At 47.7% G+C, this 19,843-nt stretch overlaps 2 protein-coding genes across 4 annotated transcripts in view; one reads left to right on the forward strand and one right to left on the reverse strand.

Moving 5' to 3' along the window:
* LOC149371773 (trypsin 5G1-like) overlaps positions 1 to 12,289 on the forward strand; it is a 30,081-nt gene extending 17,792 nt beyond the window's left edge. The window contains exons 7-9 of one of the 3 annotated variants that reach the window (XM_089566065.1): positions 426 to 703; positions 2,447 to 2,619; positions 12,090 to 12,289. In XM_089566065.1, the coding sequence (XP_089422191.1) occupies positions 426 to 703; positions 2,447 to 2,619; positions 12,090 to 12,287 (649 nt within the window). In that variant the 3' untranslated portion in view covers positions 12,288 to 12,289. Of the gene's footprint in view, positions 1 to 425; positions 704 to 2,446; positions 2,620 to 5,098; positions 6,108 to 12,089 lie in introns of those variants that run through there. The other 2 variants (XM_089566066.1, XM_089566064.1) reach the window with 2 other exon arrangements.
* A 5,365-nt stretch (positions 12,290 to 17,654) lies between these two features.
* On the reverse strand, positions 17,655 to 19,747 carry LOC149371774 (uncharacterized). The gene is made up of 3 exons (XM_089581080.1): positions 19,596 to 19,747; positions 18,691 to 18,968; positions 17,655 to 17,787 (listed from the first exon to the last, which is right to left on the reverse strand). The coding sequence occupies exons 1-3, from the start codon at positions 19,740 to 19,742 to the stop codon at positions 17,655 to 17,657; spliced, it is 558 nt and encodes a 185-aa protein (XP_089437206.1). The 5' UTR covers positions 19,743 to 19,747.
* Between the last annotated feature and the right edge of the window lie 96 nt (positions 19,748 to 19,843).

Genomic DNA, 19,843 nt, shown 5'->3' on the forward strand with positions numbered 1-19,843 from the left:
AAAAATATCTCAATGGAGCATCACTGCTCACACAAGTTTCAACGAGTGTTTTACGTTACACGAAGATGTTATTCCGGTCTCTTGCCCTACCAGCTGGTAATGCTGGCGAAGTGACGTTATTACCATAGCAAACTTTCACAGAGGACCTCCGTAAGAGCCGTTCGTGATTGGCTGGCGCTTTATACGTTGCTTATTGTGACTGGCCAGTGCATAGCTGTTCCCAGACTCCATAGCGTTCTCACGTATAGGAAGCTGTGCGGTTCAAAGGTTGTTTTCATACACCTCCCCTCCCGCATGACCGCGCGGGGGCGATTGGTAGGAAAACTTTATTGCTCACCGATAACGAGCACCACGGCACCCAAACGAGAGAAAAGTTGTAAGACTTCAGCTACTGATGGTCATGCAATCTGTGGCTGCTGTCGCAGGAACGATACCAAGTACATCGTGCGTGTGGGCGGAGTGAACATCTCGGACACGAGCGACAACACGTTCCTGCAGAGGAACGTGGCCTCGGTACACGTGCACCCAGAGTATGACGACCGGCGACACTACAACGACGTGGCGCTGCTGCGGCTCGAACTTCCCGCGCGACACCGCAGCGTGAAGCTGTCGTTCGCCTGCCTGCCGGACGCCGCCTCTTCGCCGCCGCCGGCAACCCATGGCCTGGTGGCGACGGTGCTCGGATGGGGCCACAACGCCTTCGGTGCGTGCGCTCGGATGCGAATGCACGATTAGTTGGAGGAGATAATTTAATAGATGGAGGAGCTCGATTAATGAGCAAATCGCGTAATTAATGGCAGTCCCGTAAAGGAAGTTGATGCGTACAAATACTTAGGAGTTAACAATTACTAGCACCCTTTCTTGGTCCACACATATTCAAAACACATACACTTGGCTTTTTACGACACAAATTGAAACAAGCACATTCGCAATTAAAATTTCAAGGCTATAATCATTTACATTGCCATAACTTGAGTACGCTGAAGTGGTACGAAATCCTTTATACGTTAAAGACAACCAAAAGTTGAAATCGTTCAAAGACGTGCAGCTCGTTTTATATTTAATAAATATATGGCTACAGATTTTATCTGAAAGCTCCCCTTCGACAATAACATCGCAACACTGGAAACCAGAAGGAGAGTTGCGCGGCTGAAATTGTTGTTTGCGATTTACAAAAAGCCCCAACATCTTAAACACTTATGTTAAGCGATTTTTGTCGCGTCTTTTCAGGCACCGTCATGTCTGTGATTTGCAGCCATATGCCGCGCTCACAAAGTTTTTCAAGTATAGTCATTCTTTCCACGCACCATAATGGGGCGGAATGATTGCCTCGTGCGGTTTTTTCTGTGGAAAACTTTGAGTACACTTTTATCAGTGTATTACAATCCTGATACTAGCTCGGCATTTCATTGAGACACTTTTAGAATCTTGTGCAAGCGCAGTTCCGTATTTGATGCTCTTACTGTTTATCTTTTTTGTTCAAATCTGATCTACTCATGTACAGTGTTAAAGAAATTTTTATTTATCATGTTGAATGTATTCTTATGCACTTGGTAAGTCGTTGTGCCATGCCATTTTTTAGTATCTGCTTCCCTTGAACAAAGCGCACGTTTAAAGTATGTTTCCCAAATCGTTGATGACACGTGTTTTTACCTCATTTTAGGTGGAAACACAGCGCGAAAGGAACGAAAGACAAAGATGAAGGAAAACCACACGGACGAGCGCTGACTCACAACTTTTTTTTATTCAGAAAAAACAGACATTTATAGTTAAAAAGACACATGACCTGACGTCATCCGCGCACATGCCCAGAGTACAACAGTCTAAAAACTATATCATGAGTCAATAACAAAATCTTACAACACGATTTCAGAACACAGTGCTTTTCGGTTCAGATTCAGTGCTTTTTCGGTTAATCACGGTGTTCTGAAGTCGCGTTGTAAGTTTTATTATTGACTCATGATATAGTTTTTAGACTGTTGTATTCTGGGCATGTGCGCGGGTGACGTCAGGTCATGTGACTTTTTTAACTATAAATGTCCGTTTTTTCTGAATAAAAAATAGTTATGAGTCAGCGCTCGTCCGTGTGGTTTCCTTCATCTTTGTCTTCCGTCCCTTTCGCGCTGTGTTTCCTCCAAAAATGAACGTATACCAACTCGCCCAAATTTCCATTCTACTAAAGTGTTTCTACCTGTATCTTACCACCTGATTGCTGTTATCCAACGGCATTATGTTCCAAACAAATAAATAAAAGAAACCCATTTTTAAAAATTAGTGGCAGGCTTTCCCGAAACACCTGGCATTTCGGCAAGCAGGTAGAGTTTCAAACTCCCGATCTGACACACAGATAATGTGACGTATTCGCCTAGGAAGAAATTAAGATCCCATCGTTTTTTTTTTTGCGCTTTGGAGCCAACTGTTAAGTGCTGATGTGAAACTCACGCAGGAGGCACACTGCAGACGACCCTCCAGGAGGCCCAGGTGCCGCTGGTGGACAACGATGCCTGCGACCAAGCCTACCGCTCCCTGGGCAGCTACGACCGACAGTTCCCCTCTGGCGTCAACGATCACTTTGTGTGCGCCGGGAACACCACAGAGGGCGGTGCAGACGCGTGCCAGGTTAGACAGACGCGCTTTCAAGGATGCGTTGGCCGACCACTGCCGTTGCAAAGCACTGCTTACGGTGTGGGAAAAAATCGCTTTATAAAAAACCGAAACATGTGAAGCGATCACTTCGCATAAGTACTCGTGATGTTCGAGGTATTTTAACCCAATTCTATCATAAGAAACAACTAGGAGAGTAGCGGAAGTATCGTCGCAAAATTAGGTATACCCACAAACCAACGTGAGACAAGCGAATCGGTGTTCTCTCCGCCAGAAGCGTGAAGGAAATTTAAATGCGCGATTATCAGTTCCGTATTGAAACATGTGTACAGGTTTGAATGGCTTCAGGAAATAGGAATATAGGACGTTTGGTGTCGTTTTATAGGATTAACGTCCCAAAGCGACTCAGGCTATGAGAGATGCCGTACTGCATAATTTCAATAACCTGGGGTTCTTTAACCCCAGGTGGTCAAAATAAAGGAATACATTGTCCACAAAGAGAAATGCAGGAATGCATTGCCTAAAAAATTGGAGGCGACACTGAAGCTCCTTCTTAAGGTTATGACGCGGCAGCTTTAGTGTGGCAATGCCCATATATGCGGAACTGGTAATTCTCGACTTAACATTCGTATATCCCTGGGAGTCCTCGTACCGGTTCCTGGCGCAGTGGTGCAACGTCTCAGCGATGACCATGCGATGGCAGGTGCTGTCATCGATGGAGCTGGCAAACCTTTCGCGACCAGTCATTGATTTAATTAACTGTACCAACTGCCACGGTGGTCAGTTTGCTCGCAATCCGGTGGGCAGCTTGTGATGACGCCAGAAGGTCACATGACTAGTCTGCCCACCTAGGTTCTTCTCCGAGAATTTTTCGCTCACAACGCCGACGACGACGCAGGATTTTCTGCCCAGCGGGAGCCTCAACGCAATCGCGTTAAAAGAGCGTAGGCACAGCACACGCAAGCGAGGCAAGACCCTGGGACACGCGATGGTTCTACAGGAGTGCTCCTGGGACTTGAGGGGATCTGAAAAGTGCGCTCCGTCTGAACATGGGGGCTGCGTCTCACCAGCTTCGCTGCTAGGCTTTGCTACTGCATAACCGAGTTTTAAGGCGAAAGCCTTTAATGCGTCATCGTTGTCGACAGAAGGTTGTCGACAGAAGGTTGTCGACAGAAGGTTGTCGACAGAAGGTTGTCGACAGAATGTTGTCGACAGAATGTTGTCAGCAGAACGTTGTCAGCAGAGGTGCCACGCTTTTTCTAGTCAGACTAGAAAAGAAATCTTTGTGCATGACGGGATTCGAACCACCATCCACCCGTTCCGCAGCGGAGCGTGCTAATGGCTACGCTACTTCCTGCCAACGCATATGCAGTTCTCCTTGTCTAGGACGCTGGAGAGTGTTTTCAGAAAGGCGTCGGATCAGACGGATGCCTCCCAAACGCCTTCCAGTGTCTCAGCATTTAAGATTCACAAACAGTTGGGTACTTAGCTAACATCTTAACCACACATCAGTGACACAAGCAGCAACATCGTGCTAAAGGCTTTCGCCTCACCGCACTTTAGGTCAACAAAGTGCCCCCCGGAATTTTTTTTAAACAGAGGGTGCACAGTCATGGAGAACTTAGCCTGAAATGATAGCGCCAGGACCAAAAACTACCCGTGGCACTGTGAAGCTACACGAGCTAAGGCCACGAAATAACGAGAGAATGCCCAGAGCGAAATTGCGCAGGACAGCGCCTCGTCTCCTTATCTCGTCGTTTCTTCCCGTTCTCATGGCTGTACGGAGCCAATGGTAATTTTTAGTCGCCGCTCCGTTAATTTAGGTTGTGTTGCCAATGGCTGTACTGCTCGTTGCGAGTGCTTTATTAATGCGAGACAAGTCGTGCGGCACAATTCGTCCTTGCAGCACAACGATCCAGACACGGCCAGAAAAATTGAATGCGCATTTCTGAGCACCTTCCATTATTCTAAATCCGCAAACAAAGGTTGACAGGGTTCCGGAATTGCCTTGCGTAAGGCCCAGTTTTGTGCCAGACAGAATAAGGGTAGAAGGGGACTTAACCTGACGGCTCTGTGAACATCTCAGACAAATAACATAGCGCTGACAAAGCGCAAAAGGGTCTTCTTGCTTCCTTACGGCTCTTCTATAAGTGCGACAGTGCTCCTAGCGGCCCAGAAAACGGAGCAGGAAGTCGAGAAACGATGAAGCCTAAATATTGGAAATTGAATTTCGCTGTTCTTGTTGCATGTTTACAAAAATATTTTAAGGTGGACATGAATCTTAATGCGTCCTGGAGTCTCAAATATTTCTTGCGGTGTAGGTGGTTCAGGGTGCCTTTAAAGCAGTTCGAACTGAAATGTCCTAGCCAGTATGACAAGGCAGAAAGGGCAATTTTATCGACTCTTTTTCCATACTCGACAGGCAAGCACGCTTGTAAAACTGCGATAGGAAGTGGATCATTTACTAGCGCGCTCTGTTCTGTTATGTTTTCAGCAAGATTCCGGGGGCCCTTTGATCGTCAACATAGGGGGCCGTGCGGACGAGGCCTACGAAGTGATCGGCGTAGTATCCTTCGGCGTCGGGTGCGGAACAGCCGCCTACCCCGGGGTGTACAGCCGGGTGTCATACTTCCTGCCCTGGATCCTCAACACCACGGCCATGATCCTTCCCGAAGACACCTTCTCCCCAAACTTCATCTGAGCGCCGGCCGAATCAAGTGGCGCGGAAACCACAGAAGCGGTGCCTTCAGACAGCGCAGAAATCACCTTCAGTGTTAAGGGCTCAACTCTCTTCGCAGTAAAGCGCCGTGGTATCCAACGGACAGAACCGACATTTTATGCGCGCAAAAGGCCGTGACAAGCAAGCAGTCGCATGAAGCAAGTAGCTATGCGTTTTCTTGCGCAGGTAATAATAGACGCACGCAATATTTGGGTGCTGAAGATGTGCGATATAGTAGAGGGAATGCATATTCACGTGCAGTAGTTTCCGTGCGTAGCATGTCGTAAACTAAGTGACTATACAAGATTTAGAAAGGCCTCTGTCCTTGTGAAACGAGACGTAAGCGGCGTTCAGATAAAAACGCATGGCAAGAGACACCTGATGGCTGCCTCGTTCCGTTTTTGAAGAAAATCACTGGCTCATATAAACCTTGTGTTGAGTTCGTGCTCTTAGTATTTCTTACTGTGTTCGACCGCACATGCACGCGCAAGGTTGGAATTCTTTTGAAACCTCCCCTTTCTGAGATAAAAGCGAACTATATGCGCTGGCGGCTACTTGAGAGGGAGAGGTCTTTTGTTAAGGGCGAGTCTAATCTGCACAGAAGAGCTTTGATTAGGTTTAAGACAGCCAGAAGGAGAAGAATGCTTGTCGCAGTTATAGTATTATAGGGCTTACACACTAGTGTGACAGAATGACATTAAAAAAAAATCAAATTTCTTAATGTTTTCATGTGGTGTCTTTTGTTCCCGGTGATGACGAAAAACCTTCATTACAATAAAAGAAAGGTGCTGTAAGCACGGGGCGTACCCGTATGACAGATTTGGTGTTTTCAAGCTCACGTAAGCATGCTTTCTCTGCAGGGCACCGCTGCATGGTGTTGATTATATAAAAAAACGATATTTAAACAGCGCACTGAAGTCCTTAAGTATGATGGGCGTCACGTGTGGCGCCAGTTTTAGTAGCGACCTGTTTGATTGTGTCAAGGCTGGAGAGCAGTGATGTTCGGTGCCACAACGAAAAATTCTCAATCTTTGTTTTGGACAAATTCCCTGTACCGTTTTGCATTAACCCTTTCATTTTTTTTTACGTTTCTAAGCACTTTTTTCATTCTACAATACAGTTCATCGATATTAACGATTCACAAGGTTCAGAAACATAAAACGCACAAATATCATGCATGCACAAACGCATCTTGCCGAGCAAGCAAACACAGATGCAAGACGCGCACTTCACAGTCACCAGCGCGCTCCATCTCGTCAGCTCAACAGTTTTCCCCGACAGCTGGCAGGATAGCGCACTGCACACCTCACGCAGTCACGTCTCAGTTAATGCAGGCTGTTCTACATAGCACTTTCAATCGAAACAGTTCAGCACTGTACACAACATACGCACATCTTACGTTGCTAAACATTCCAAACACTAAAAAACCGTCCATAAAATATGAAGACAAAGAAAAGGAATGACAACCTTCATTGACCAGAAGCATCGTGCTTCCTCTTCTCCTTCTCAATCTGAGCATCCGAATGTGAAGACTGAGAAAGGTTCACTTGGAATTTCAAAGAAAACAAATGTGTTAAAAGAGGTAGTTGCTGCTTCGCTTTTAAAGCAATATTCATGGCGGGAATATCTGTACTCCAGTGGAATTGTCGCTCTATCTCATCTTCTTTCCCCGACTTACAGCAGCTTGCTTATACTTAAACATATTCCAGACATTATTCTAATGTAGGAATCGTGGCTCACTCCTAATCGCTCATTCGAAATTAAAAATTTCTTGGTTTCTTTTTAGAAATGATCGCCCAAACGACAGTTGTGGGGCCTTATTAACATTGATTTCAACGAAACTGTTTCATCGTGCTAAAGTGTCGCACAAAATTATGCGCCCTGATTGTGAGATACGCAGGTGTCCGTAGGACAGATGGGCTCGATGCATTACTGCGCAACCGCAGAAGAGTAGTTCTAGCTGGGGACTTCAATCCACATGACGTTATTTAGGGTTTCAGAGCAGATTATAGCGGGCATTTACTTTGGTCTTGGATGTCAGCAAATGATGTGTGCTGTTACAATAGTCGCGCATAACTTACATGACGAAAAATTCTCGATCAGATATTGATTAAACGTTAGCTGTTAGTGGTACAGCTGTATCTTCGTGGTGTACACTTGACTGCAGAACGTCAGGAGACCACTACCCAATCACTTTCATCATTGCGTGCAGTCCAGTTAGGGCGACTGGTTCGGCGCATAAATTTATCAATACTACACTGTTCAAGAACCTTCTAGGTGAGGCCTTCTCGTCTGTTATCCCCTCCGATAAGTCTGACCGGGGTCCTCAAGTATTAACTTTCGCGCTCGACGCCACTTGGCAAGCAGTCTTTACAGTATGGTCAGGCGTTGACAATAAGACTCCTTCGAGCTGGTGGAATGACGACTGCGGAAAACACTATCGACAAAGGAAAGCCGCATGGAAGAGCCTAGCGCATAACCAGTGCCAAAAGAACTGGATAACTTACAAATTCTTTGCAGCCTCTTTTAAAAAAACGATATCTAAGGCTAAGGATGATTACAATGCCAGTCTGAACACCTATTTGTCTAACGCAGTCAACCGGAAGTCTGTCTATAGATTCATGGGACGTACTGATGTTCCGCCCTCCTCTCATATCTCTCAGTCCACAGTATTGCCACCTCGGGACGAAAAAGATCAACTATAGTCCATAGCTCAAGGCCTTGCTGTGGGTTTTCGTGCCCGCACTATCTTTCCATCAACCCGGTTTCATTTGGGTGCAGATTTCACTAAGGCATCTATATCTGATTTAGTGTCGGTAATTAATTGCCTGCAGTCTGCTGCCCCTGGGATCGACAGAGTAACAGTTGGCATGCTGAAAATCCTAATGCAAGACTTTTCCCCTTACCTCTTTCAGATTGTGAACTGGTCTTTGGAAAAAGCCTGGGTTCCACAAAATTGGAAAACAGCGAAAATTATTTTATTGCTGAAAGAGCAGGGGAAGGGTTTTGATCTCGACAATATCCGGTCGATTGCTCTAACATCAAATTTGGTTAAGCTTGTAGAACGGGCAGTCTTCAGCCGCCTCACGAGTGATATTCTGAGTCTTCAAGGATTTAGCGAGGCTCAGATTGCTTTCCGCCGGGGGTGTTCGATTTGGACCGCGCACATAGACTTGGAGAGCCGTATTAAGGTTGCTATGAGGCAAAATGAGGTATCAGCTCTGGATACTTTACATATTGCAAAGGCTTACAACAGCGTTGAACACAGCATTTTGCTTCATAAACTAGCTAATGTACAACCTCCTTTGTACCTATTCGCATGGATAAGAGAGTTCTTAAGGAATAGAGCATTCTTTTGCTCTAAGGGTACGTTAACTTCTAACACATACGCTCAGTCTAGAGGTGTTCCACAAGGCTGCGTTCTTTCATCGTTATTGTTTAACGTACTAATGCGTGATATCCCTATTCACCCAGCCGTCAAAGTTTATGTGTATGCGGATGATATTGCTTTTTTCGTTTCTGCCAACAACATTCATATCCTGTATCAATTGATGCAAGAGTAAATTTAAATGCTCTGGAAGTTTGGTTAGACAGCCTGAAGTTAATCACTCTACCCTGATCCCGCAAGTTGATTCTACAAAATACTTGGGTATAACATATGACCCGCATTTAGAATGGCGACCTCACATTAGAAGCATTGTGCTTAAGGGAGAGCGTGCTCTTGGCCGGTTGGTGAGGATCAGCAACAAAAAATTTGGTATGCGACGGGACACTCTACTCCTTCTTTATAAGACCTGAACTCGGCTCCGTGTTCTTTTGTGGGTGACCAAGGTGCAAGCGTGAAGCCCTGTTTGTTATGGAGCGACGTGCTGTGCGCCTTTGCTTAGGTCTGCCTAAATCAGTAGCTAATGCTGTGTTGTACTTGGAGGCGCGGATACCTGATCTCAATTCGCGGTTTGAGTTTATTGCTGTGCGGACACGCCGCGGTGGCTCAGTCGTTAAGGCGCTCGGCTGCTGACCCGAAAGACGCGGGTTCGACCCGGCCGCGGCGGCTGAATTTCAATGGAGACGAAATTCTAGAGGCCCGAGTACTGTGCGATGTCAGTGCACGTTAAAGAACCCCAGGTGGACGAAATTTCCGGAGCCCTCCACTACGGCGTCTCTCTTAGCCTGAGTCGCTTTGGGACGTTAAACCCCATAAACAACTAATCTGCATCAATACACAGCCGTACTATTGTGCAAATACATTGGAAGGAAGGGAAAACTTTATTTACACTAATGGTTTTTCCTGCGGTTTGGGGCATCTTCAGAGACGTCTTGGTTCTACCCCCAGGAACCTTCTCTGTCGAAGTCGTCCGCCTCTAATCAGTGGAAAATTACCGGGTGATGCGACCGGCAGCAACAAGAATGGATCAAGGGAGCAGAGCAGGCCTAGGCGAAGAATGCCGCCACTCCCCAGAAGCGACTACAAGATCATTATTCGACCTAAGAAAGGACTCATGGTGAAGTCCCTCACCACCCAACAAGTAGCGTGCGCCATTGTCATGGCGTGCAGCCAGCAATGCAAGGATGAGGACCTACTTGTAAGGCTTCGCACCGGATCCAATATCATTATCGTTAGCACCCCGAACGAGCAAACGGCTCAGCTAGTGCGGCACATTACCCGTCTCAAATTCGACGGAAAGACTTATGATGTAAACGCTTACGTGGCGGCGCCGGAAGACGTCCTGCGCGGCGTGATCCACGGTGTAGACCCAGGTACCCGTCCTGAAGAACTCAAAGCACACTTACGAGTCAGAACTCAAGGAGTCACCATACTTCAGGCAAGGATGCTCGGAAAATCCAAGACGGCAGTGCTCACGTTCGACGGCCCAGTCTTGCCGAAATTTGTCATTTATTACGGAGAAGTACCATGCTACCAGTACCGCCCCACTAGGCAAGTGTGTTACGCCTGCTTCCAGCAAGGACACCGCTCCGACGTGTGCTCCACACCGAACATTATTGTGTGCGGACTGTGCGCAGTTTCGAACCCGCCCGACGACCACGAGTGCGCGCCCAAGTGCATAATCTGTGGCGAGGCACACCGGACCGGATCCAAGGAGTGCCGAGAGAGATTGAAAAAAGCGAGGCCAAAACCCACAGGAGGAAGAGGACGGAGCGACCAACGCGGGCGACCACCCAAGCGATGGCTCAGCTCAGAGGGAGAGACATCGAGGAGCCGATCGAGGTCCAACTCCTTCCCGCCTCTACCACCAGCCGGCCCACAGGAGGGGGAGCAGCAAGAGAAAAATACATTGGAAACAAATTTGTCAACCTCTATACTGGCAAGAATAAGCTTAGTATTGAGGCCACTGGGAACCGAAGCAACAGTTGAAAGGACAAACATTTGGACGACGCTTAACCTGCCCTAGAAAGCACAGCGAAGTAGCATTACGACAGATGTGTCCGCGTTTTGACGGGTGTCCACCGAGATATGTGAGACAGTTGCTGCTTAATTTCCTTTCCTCAAATACAATTTTCAGTTTCTTCATTACGGCCCCTCTTTCTTCTTTCACTGCCACTTCCTCCCTTCCTGTACGGTGCGGTTAAGGTGTTCACCGAGATGACTGAAAATTACAGCGCCATTTCCTTTCCTCAAAAAGCGTTGCGTTCAAAGGGCAAGGCATCGCGCCGAACGGGTGGTGGCGTTCCGTGGACTCCCTGGCAGCGCTACAACACGCTTTCGCGTTCCACTCCTAAAGGCGAAGCTTAAGCGCCATTAATTAGCAGTCAATTAGTGCTGCGTGATTAATCAGTAATTAGTCATTAATTAGCGATTTGTTATTACTTCGTCATCAATTATGTGCGACGTAATCCAGTGGTGACGTCACCAGTGCCACAGAGGCAAAGTGGTGCGGAAAACGCTTTCGCCTCTGCGCACTTTAGACAGTCAAAGTGCCCCCTGAATTTTCCGTTTGCTACGCTTACGAAACGCGATGTGATGATGGGTGTGCATAACGTTCCTTGGTTCCCGTTGCGAATTCACCTCGCCTGGGAATGAAAATCTGTAGACAAAAAATGACACATGGGGGACGGAACAGTTTTATGGAAGCTTACCAGCGGGAAGCCATTCATCATCACCATCATCGATTTCAGCCTGGCAAGATTCGTATGAAGGACAAATGCTTCTTCAATATCCCTACAGTTAACATTACCGTGCGCCTGCAGCGGCTGCTCTATACGAAAAAAAAATTGTAATATCATCAAATTTGATTCTCTGCATTTTCCACCAACGTTTATCTACCCTTGGCATCCCAGCTGTTGCCCTCTTCCGCCATCTTTTACGCTCAAGCCAATAATTGCACAAAAGGCGCGGTTTCTGTCCGTCGCTTGCTCTTTGTTTTCACATCGCCAGCATTCTGAGCAGGTTAAGAAATGTGCCGAGACAGGATGGCCGCGGCTAAGGACGGAGCTGGCTGGGGCTCAGTGGGAGAGGCCTATGTCCTGCAGTGCAGAGAGCTACAATGTTGCCGATCACTTGCGATGATGATGATGATGTCCTCAGGCTTAATGGCACATACCCACGGCGGGGGATTGGCCAGGGAGCACTGCGGATACGAACGCACTCATGTATACAAGGAGTGGACTATTTGGACAATTTTGTGTTTAGACTAGAATGCGTACACAAAAAAAAAGGAAAAGAAAAAGCAGTGAATTGTCATTCTAGCAATGTGTTGTAGGCCTCAGTCCTATTCCTAAGACCGGGTACTTTTTATTCATTTTGCAGCAAGATTCGGGAGGGCCACTGGTGATAAACTCGAACCGGAACGGGCGCAAGTTTTTCGAAGCTGTTGGCACAGTGTCGTTTGGTTTCGACTGCGGGTCGGCCTCTTACCCCGGCGTCTACACGAGAGTCTCAAACTTCGTGGACTGGATATACAACGCCATGGCGGACGTCTTACCGGATGAGGAAATATTAGTATAATTTAATAAAACCCTGCGCGTGTGCTGCACGCACGCTTATTACTCCTCTGCATCTGTTTTCTTGAGTGCTTGTATACTGTTGATGTAACCGTGACAGTTACACCCTGGTCCTTTCAAGGGATGTCCGCAGTTCCGAGGCTTAAAACCTGATGAATATTATAACACGGGCATCGGCATGGTCCTCCTGCCAGAAAGCGAGTGATCTCAGAGGTGGTATCTCGTGGTATATGGGATTAAGGGGAGATGGGAATCCAGCACACGGGCCAATTTGTCGTTCCAATATTTCAGCACCTATTCAAGAAAACATTTAAAATTTTCAGATAGCTGTTAAGGCTGTCCACTAACTGCTGCGAAGTTTCGTAAAAAAAAAAAAGCACGAACGTTCGGCATATTCACGCTATCAAAAAGAAAATTGATCAAATGTTTTTACACTGTTAATGGACAGTTCTTAAAAGCTCGTAAAAGAGGAGTGGTTTGCCCCGCGCTTGATTACGCGCATGCTGTCTGCGCGCGCGTAGTGAGACGATCGTTGCCGACCCGTGTGCAAGGCTGCTCAGTCGCGGGGCCGTACCGAGACGCGTGCGCAACGAGCGGCGGATAACGCCCGAGTTGCAGCGCCGACACCTCTTGGGCCGCCGCCCGGAACCGGAAACGGAGGTAAGAGAAAGGAAACGGAGGAGACGCCATGCGTACCACCCGCGAGCGTGCGCGAGCTTCATGCTTCGGCGCCACAGCTCGTCCTCTTTCTGGTTTTCCTGTCGGTGTGTCTGCACGAGGAGGCGGAATCCGCAAGAGGTAAATGCAAGGCTTGCTCGCTTCTGATACTGTACGGTGCGCCTTCGGCGTGGCCTTCTGAATGGGTTCCGTTTCGCGGAGCAGTGATTTTGTGTGTTCTGAGATGAACCGGTCACTGAACGCTTCGAATGAAGGAGGATCCCTGCGTCCACACAAGGGGCTTCCCTCACGAGCCTGCGGATGAAGTGGGTGGTTCTCTGCGCCGTCCTGAAACAGCAAAAAAGAAAAGAAGACATTTCTAGCATTGAGAAAGAAAAAATGGCAGTGGCTTAGCTCAGCTACTCCAGGCTATACGTAGCGAGAGGTACGGCATTCCTTGGTTTGCTTATCGTCATGTCAGACATTAAAAACGAGACTCGTGGTGAAGGCGGTACGTGTTATTGAACGTTATTGACTGCTAGAAAGACGGCCCGGTGATCCGTAAAGTAACCGTAAAGTCCGCTTGAAACGCGCGCGTCGCACTGGAACACTCAGTCTGATCTAGTGGTCGGTCATGCGCCGAGCCTTCACGTCCTCGGAAGACGGCTCATCCAGCTGGGCCAACGCGCGACGCTGCAAGCACTCCGCGTAGTGGCGTCGCCTCTTGGCTAGGCGCTCTTCTCGCTCCTCAGGCGTCTCCACCGCTCCCTTGGCCTTGCACCGATCGTTCTTCCTTTCCCCGACAGCCAACTCCAGTCCACAACCTCAGGGTCGGACGAGTTGAGCTTATCATGTTTGCGAAGCCGCTCAACGTCTACCTTCTTCTCCATGGCCAGATCAAGCTGCTGTGCCATGGCAATGGCTCTCCGCTATGTTGTTGTTGCTGCGACTGAGAGAAGGATGAAAAGGAAAATGCACGGGCCTGCCGACTGGCTCGAGCCGAGCCACCACCGCTGCTTCGTGCAGGTAGAGGAGAATAGACCGATTTCACAAGCAGTTGCGCTACGCCACCGCCGCCGCGATGCACTCTGGGAGTTGTGGTACTCCGGCCGGCGGCCGCGTCGGCGCGGTGCGTGGCGCACGCGCAAGAAGCAGCCCTGTTAGCGTCGCCACACGATGTTTCTCTGCATGAATGCTGCATTTGCGGCACAAGTATGGACACCTAACGAGTGTCATGAGCTCCGACAACTGTGCGAAGCAGAGGGTCCCGGATTTTCCGTTTTATAGAAGAGAAAAAGTACCCAAGACATTGCGTAGCAGCTGTTCACGAAAGACAGGTGAAGAAGTCCTGTTCAGAGCATTTGGTTTGGTTTATGGGGTTTAACGTCCCAAAGCGACTAAGGCTATGAGAGACGCCGTAGTGGAGGGCTCCGGAAATTTTGAACACCTGGGGATCTTTAACGTGCACTGACATCGCACAGTACACGGGCCTCTAGAATTTCTCCTCCAAAGAAATTCAACCGCCGCAGCCGTGTTCAGTGCATTTAGCCGTATTGTCCCTGTTGATCAGTGGACATTGACAAATGGCAAATTTTCAAGTTCTGAAGCTGCATGAAATGCCTTTTACGTGCCGCTGAGCTTTGGCGGTCCCTTAAATTGTTAAAAAGAAGGCGATAGGATTTACCTTCGTGCTGTGTCGTTAAGCCATCTCTGCAGAGATTTCTGCCCGGTGCAAGGTTGTGAGGGAACAATTGTTCTCAGATTTATTGTTATATGCAGGAATCCACAATGTTCGTTTGATACATGTATTCACTCGTGATGTCTCGAGCGGCCATAGCAGCGATAATGCTTTCTCTATTTCACGGAATGAGAAAGCGAGGCTATAAAACTGTAGAAATGTGGAATAATTCCTAACGTTTTGTTGCTCACTGGTACTTGAGCATAAGTGGGATTCCAGCATTAGCCACATGCCATTTATGCCGGGATATCACCCACATTTTGCCCGTTGTTTTCGAAAAAAAAATGGGCGATCTACTGTACTCGTACTGCGAAAATAGCGAAAGTGAGTCGTACTGGAGACGCCCTGGCAAAAGATTAATTAACCTAAATAAAAAAGTAATTAGTGTAGCAATAATCAAAATAAAACTATTGGTCACGAAATAAAAAACCCCTATACCCTAATTAGACGTACTCAAAAGCTCCCCAATTGGCTTTTCTTTTTCTCATTTTGCACTGAACACAAGCATTTGTCACATCTCCATTTAGAAAAACGGCATAGCTCGCTCGAATGCTCACCTTTCCTGCTGGTGACGCGCCGAGCACGTCGTGAATACACTTATGTGTTTACGTGAATAAAAAAAAACTATCTCATGGCCAGTTTTCAGCAAGGGCTATGATGAAAACATAAAGACAACAAACGCTGTGCACAACGTCTATAGCGAATGCCTGGATGAATACAGCGAATACTGAAACAGCTAAATGAGGTGGCAAGAAATGTAAATACTGTCCGAAGACGTTAATTAAATCGCGTGCATCGCTATTCGTTGAAATATTCTGCTGACAAAAATAACGAAAGCGGCGGTCAAGCGCGTTTGCATCGTCACCTGCAGCATTTTCCAAAGCAAGGTTCTAGTAACAAGCGCAGCGTCGCCACCGCGTTCACTCCACTTCAAGGGGCAACTGACCACCCTCTCTGCGCTGCTCCAACCGCGATCAGCATTACACCCCTCGAAACTCCGCCGTGGAGCCTCTGTTTCCTTTATAGAGCTCAACACAATAAACGAAACTGCGGAAAGTGTGACCGGGTATAATGCTTGTCAAAGCGCAAAGTAATGTGGGCTGTCGTGCAGACGACGCCACGAAGGACTACAACCAAGATGGCGGCTGGCTACTTCCGGTAAACGCGCGCATGCGCAGTAGGCTTTGTGAAATCGGTCTATTAAAAGATGAGAATGAAAAGACGCGCGTCGCAACAGCCACGTCCGCCGAAGCGAAGACGTTGGCTGAAACAACAGATACCCCTCCATTGGCTCTCCGCTACTGCATCAGACCCTCCCTTTGCGCATGCGCAGTAAGGCGCGCCAGCGCTGACGTCACTCGGCTGCTCGCCCATGCGCACAACTGGCGAGGCAAGCGGCGGCTGCTCCGCGGTCCCGCTGCTGCGTGGCGCCAGCTGCCTGCTTTAACGTCATTCGTCTCCTCGCGCATGCGCGCAACTGGCCTTCCAGACGCACGGCGCAATGACGAGACTGTGGGTAGTGTAGCTCTCGCAACAAAACTTTTGGAGCCGCCACACTACCGCTTAATCACAAGGACCTGCGGTCAAAAAGAACTTCCGTTTAGGGTAGCGAAATCCGCTATTTGTTTTTGGTACATCAATTTATGAGTGGACTGGTTTATCACCGCATAGTGTCAATACTGTGCCGAAGGATTTTTTTTCCCGCGTATATTTTCTTGGTTGCTATTTTATGTGGAAGATAGTTCTAACAATGACGCCTTATAGACCTAATACATAGAGCATTTATTTTAACCTTTGCAAATTTTTATTTTAAAAATTGTGAGAGACACGTATGTGCGGACTGTTGAGCAGGACTGCACAGCAAGGCGAACATTATGTATCTCATATGAATCAATATTTAGCCTTTTAATTAACTTAAATGAAGTAATCAAAATTCTTCATTTTTTTTTATTTAAGGGGGCAAGGTTATATTGCGAAATTGATGGCCGTCAAGATCAAAATTTGAATTCTGTTTTTAACTTTTCTCAGTCGGCAATGTGGTTCGAAATGTCGAACATCATAAGGTGTACCAGTTGTGGTAAACCTGTGCTTGACGCATAATTGTCTTGTTTATGCGTCATAAAACCCAACGCAACACAAGCAGCAGTTCTGGTAAAGCCAGGCTGTCCGTACTGGAAGATGGAAACTGGTCTGAATGCTATTTTTCAGTCAAGGCTGAAACATCGCTTGAAGACCGGAGCTGAGGACATAGATGTGTTTTAGAAATAGATGTGTTTTAGAAATGTGAGAGTTGGTGGTGGTGGTGAAAACATTTATTAAATCATAGGGAGAGGTGTTGGGGGTCGTGACCTGAAGGGTCACGCCCTTACGACCACTAGGTGGGATGCCTAGACAGGTACCCCATTGGCGTTTGCCGCAGCCCGGGCGCGCTGCGTTAAGGCCCTTTGGGCCTCGAGGGTGCAGCAACCGGACAGGGTCGCCTCCCAGTCCTCTCGGGTGGGGTTTGGGATAGGGGGTAGGGATGGGTTCTGCTGGCAGGCCCACACCATGTGGTAAGTGTCAGACAGCTCCCCACAGCGTGAGCACCGCCCGTCGAATTGACGATCGAAATGTTGCAGAGTTGCCGGGCACAACATCGTGTTGCTGAGCAGGCGCAGGAGTACCCGCTCGTTGACCTTCCCCAGCCCTTTGCACGGGGTGGGAAGAGTTTGGTGCGTGGATTTGTAATACTCGCATATTTATTTAAAAGTATAAATCGGATTGAAATCAGTCAGCAGCTAGACAACTCCGCTGGAGTAATGACGTCCACGTGGACGTCAGTATAATTGGCACATGCAACATATCTATGATCATGCTTTGCACACGCATCTTTGGACACATTTGCAATGTGCGAACAAATTGTAAAAGGAAAGCAGCATTTATATTGAAGAGCGGTACATATATTTTGGAGGTGGAGATTGCTGGTAGGATACGTCATCAGGCAATGACTCTGCTTAAAAAGTTGCAGTATTCTTTGCGAGCGTCAAGCACGTCGGCATTAAATTCGCTAGCGCGAGTGACGTTGAAGCTGTATCGGCCGTACACAAGCTCGCTGACATCAGAAATTTGTCTGCAAAAGGAGAAAGACGTCGTTATAGCGCCAGCCTGCTGTCAAGTTCCTCGTATACACTGAAAACTAAACAGCTCATAGTCATTTTTGCTGTCCGGACGCAAGCGCTAAAATAATGCTGACGACAAATGAAGAAGATTGGAAGACTATATGCAGACAGTAAAGTGAACCGATCGACTGACGAAACAAATTTTCGCTAAAGACCTCTTTCTTTGGTTATTAATTACAGCAGCACTTCTTAGTGCAGTGAGACTTTATAATTCGAATTCATTTAATTCAAGCTGAGGGTTCATTCCTTCAGAAGCTTTAGTGCCGTCTACATAGCGTACATGAAGGAGAACTTGATCGGGCGCCCTTTAGTTCACATGAACCAATTTTCTGTCTCATTCATGTTCCGAATGGTCGGTATTGAATTGTAGATCTTGATCTCAGCTCTAATCTCTCTCTCCTTTGTTTTTTTGGCTGCTCAAAAAGGGCGAAGTCTCACGATTCACGTAACACCTCGCGTCACAGCGTACACAAGCGCTTCAAAACGCCAAGCTAAAGCGTTTAAAAGCTCTGTGTTTTCTAGAACCATACCACGCATATTTAGGGCCTAATCTAAAAACTGTGCGAAGAAAACTCTGATTTCTTGAGATCAAAATGAAGAGAGCCGATATATGGAGCTAAAACATAGTCATCAACAGTCACACTATGTTCCTATGTTCATGTCTACTAAGAAATAAAGGCTGACATCCAGTTCTTCCGTGTGTATATCTGCCCTCATCTGACGTGTTATCGCAGCTTCTCTGCTTAGGAAGACAAGAGCGCGGGAGCCTGCTTGTATCACTGCTGACAACTTGCTGCGTCATCACTGGGCAACCCATCGGGCAGCATACAGCCCATAAGTTGACTGGAACACACCCGGTCCTGGCGAAGTGCGACCAACGGCTGATGACCTGCTGGCTGGTGACACGCATGGCATCGTGCTCGCGCGGCCGCCGGAAAGGCACCCCGAACAGAAGCCGCAGCATGTCATCCGAGCTCGACGCCGGGCCCGCGATCGCCGATGAGATGACGTAGCGGAAGACGCGATTGCCGCTGACCGAGGCCAACAGGCGACCCATGTCGCGCACGGGACACGTCACCAGAAGGTCGGCCAGAATCTCGTAGAATACCTCCGCCATGTCGTCGTTGTACCCCTGTGTACGACCCGAACGCCACTCATTAAGCGGAAACTTACGTCGGCCGGCATGGCTCAGTGGCTATGACATGTGAATGGTGAGCGCAATGTTTCCGGATTGAATCCCGACCTTGGCGACCGCATTTATATAGAGGCAAAAAGCTCAAAACCTGGTGCTCTGTGATGTTAATGCATGTTGGAGAACCACTTGGTCAAAAAAGCACACACACACAAAAAAAAAAACGGTAGATACACTTATGACTGCTTACGTGTGGGAATGTGAAAGTATTACTGCCCTGGGGTGCGTTATAGACGCGTAACGTTTGTACATGCTATAAAGTTATTTTCTATGAGTTTGTGCTTGCGTATTGCTTGCGCACCATTCTGCGAACATTCGGACCCTCACTCTGCACGTCGATGAGGTTAACCGAGTTTGCTTGTCACGGACAAAAGACGTATAGAGGTTTTGTTGTACAAGTGAATTTGAAAAAAAAAATGAATTCTGCGTATGTTTACCGTTTTCTTTTGTTTAAGCCGAAAGCTACAACCCGTATTGGGGATGGGGAAGCGCGGCCATCTTAGTGACTGTTCGTCAGGTCTGGTTGGACAGGATTGATGAAAAAAAAATTGAGTGAGATACTCGTACCTTTGTGTACCATTGCACGACGGCCTCAGCGGTGGAGGTGTTCAGGCCGACCTCGTGGAAGAGATCCTCGGTAGCCTTCTTTAGATTATCGGACAGATCTAAAATGCTGCGCACAAGCTGCGCAGCATGTAAGGTTTCGTCATCCATGTAGCCTAAGAGGACTTGTACACCGGTAATGCGCACCTGTTGAATAAAAGGGGAGTCGACTGAATTCTAGTAACTCTTACTCAAAAAGGTCATGCGAAAAA

This window comes from Amblyomma mixtum, chromosome 1 (assembly GCF_055824585.1).
Source record: "Amblyomma mixtum isolate Tamu chromosome 1, ASM5582458v1, whole genome shotgun sequence".
Taxonomy (NCBI): Eukaryota; Metazoa; Arthropoda; class Arachnida; order Ixodida; family Ixodidae; genus Amblyomma; species Amblyomma mixtum.

What these genes read in the sequence shown, in the direction of transcription:
- LOC149371774 (XM_089581080.1), bottom strand. Translation starts at nt 19,742, where the DNA reads ATGGATGACGAAACCTTACATGCTGCGCAGCTTGTGCGCAGCATTTTA. An exon ending in TCGTGCAATGGTACACAAAG is followed by an intron (nt 18,969 to 19,595) that starts GTACGAGTATCT and finishes GGTCGTACACAG; the next exon opens with GGGTACAACGACGACATGGC. An exon ending in TCGCACTTCGCCAGGACCGG is followed by an intron (nt 17,788 to 18,690) that starts GTGTGTTCCAGT and finishes CTCCTTTTGCAG; the next exon opens with ACAAATTTCTGATGTCAGCG.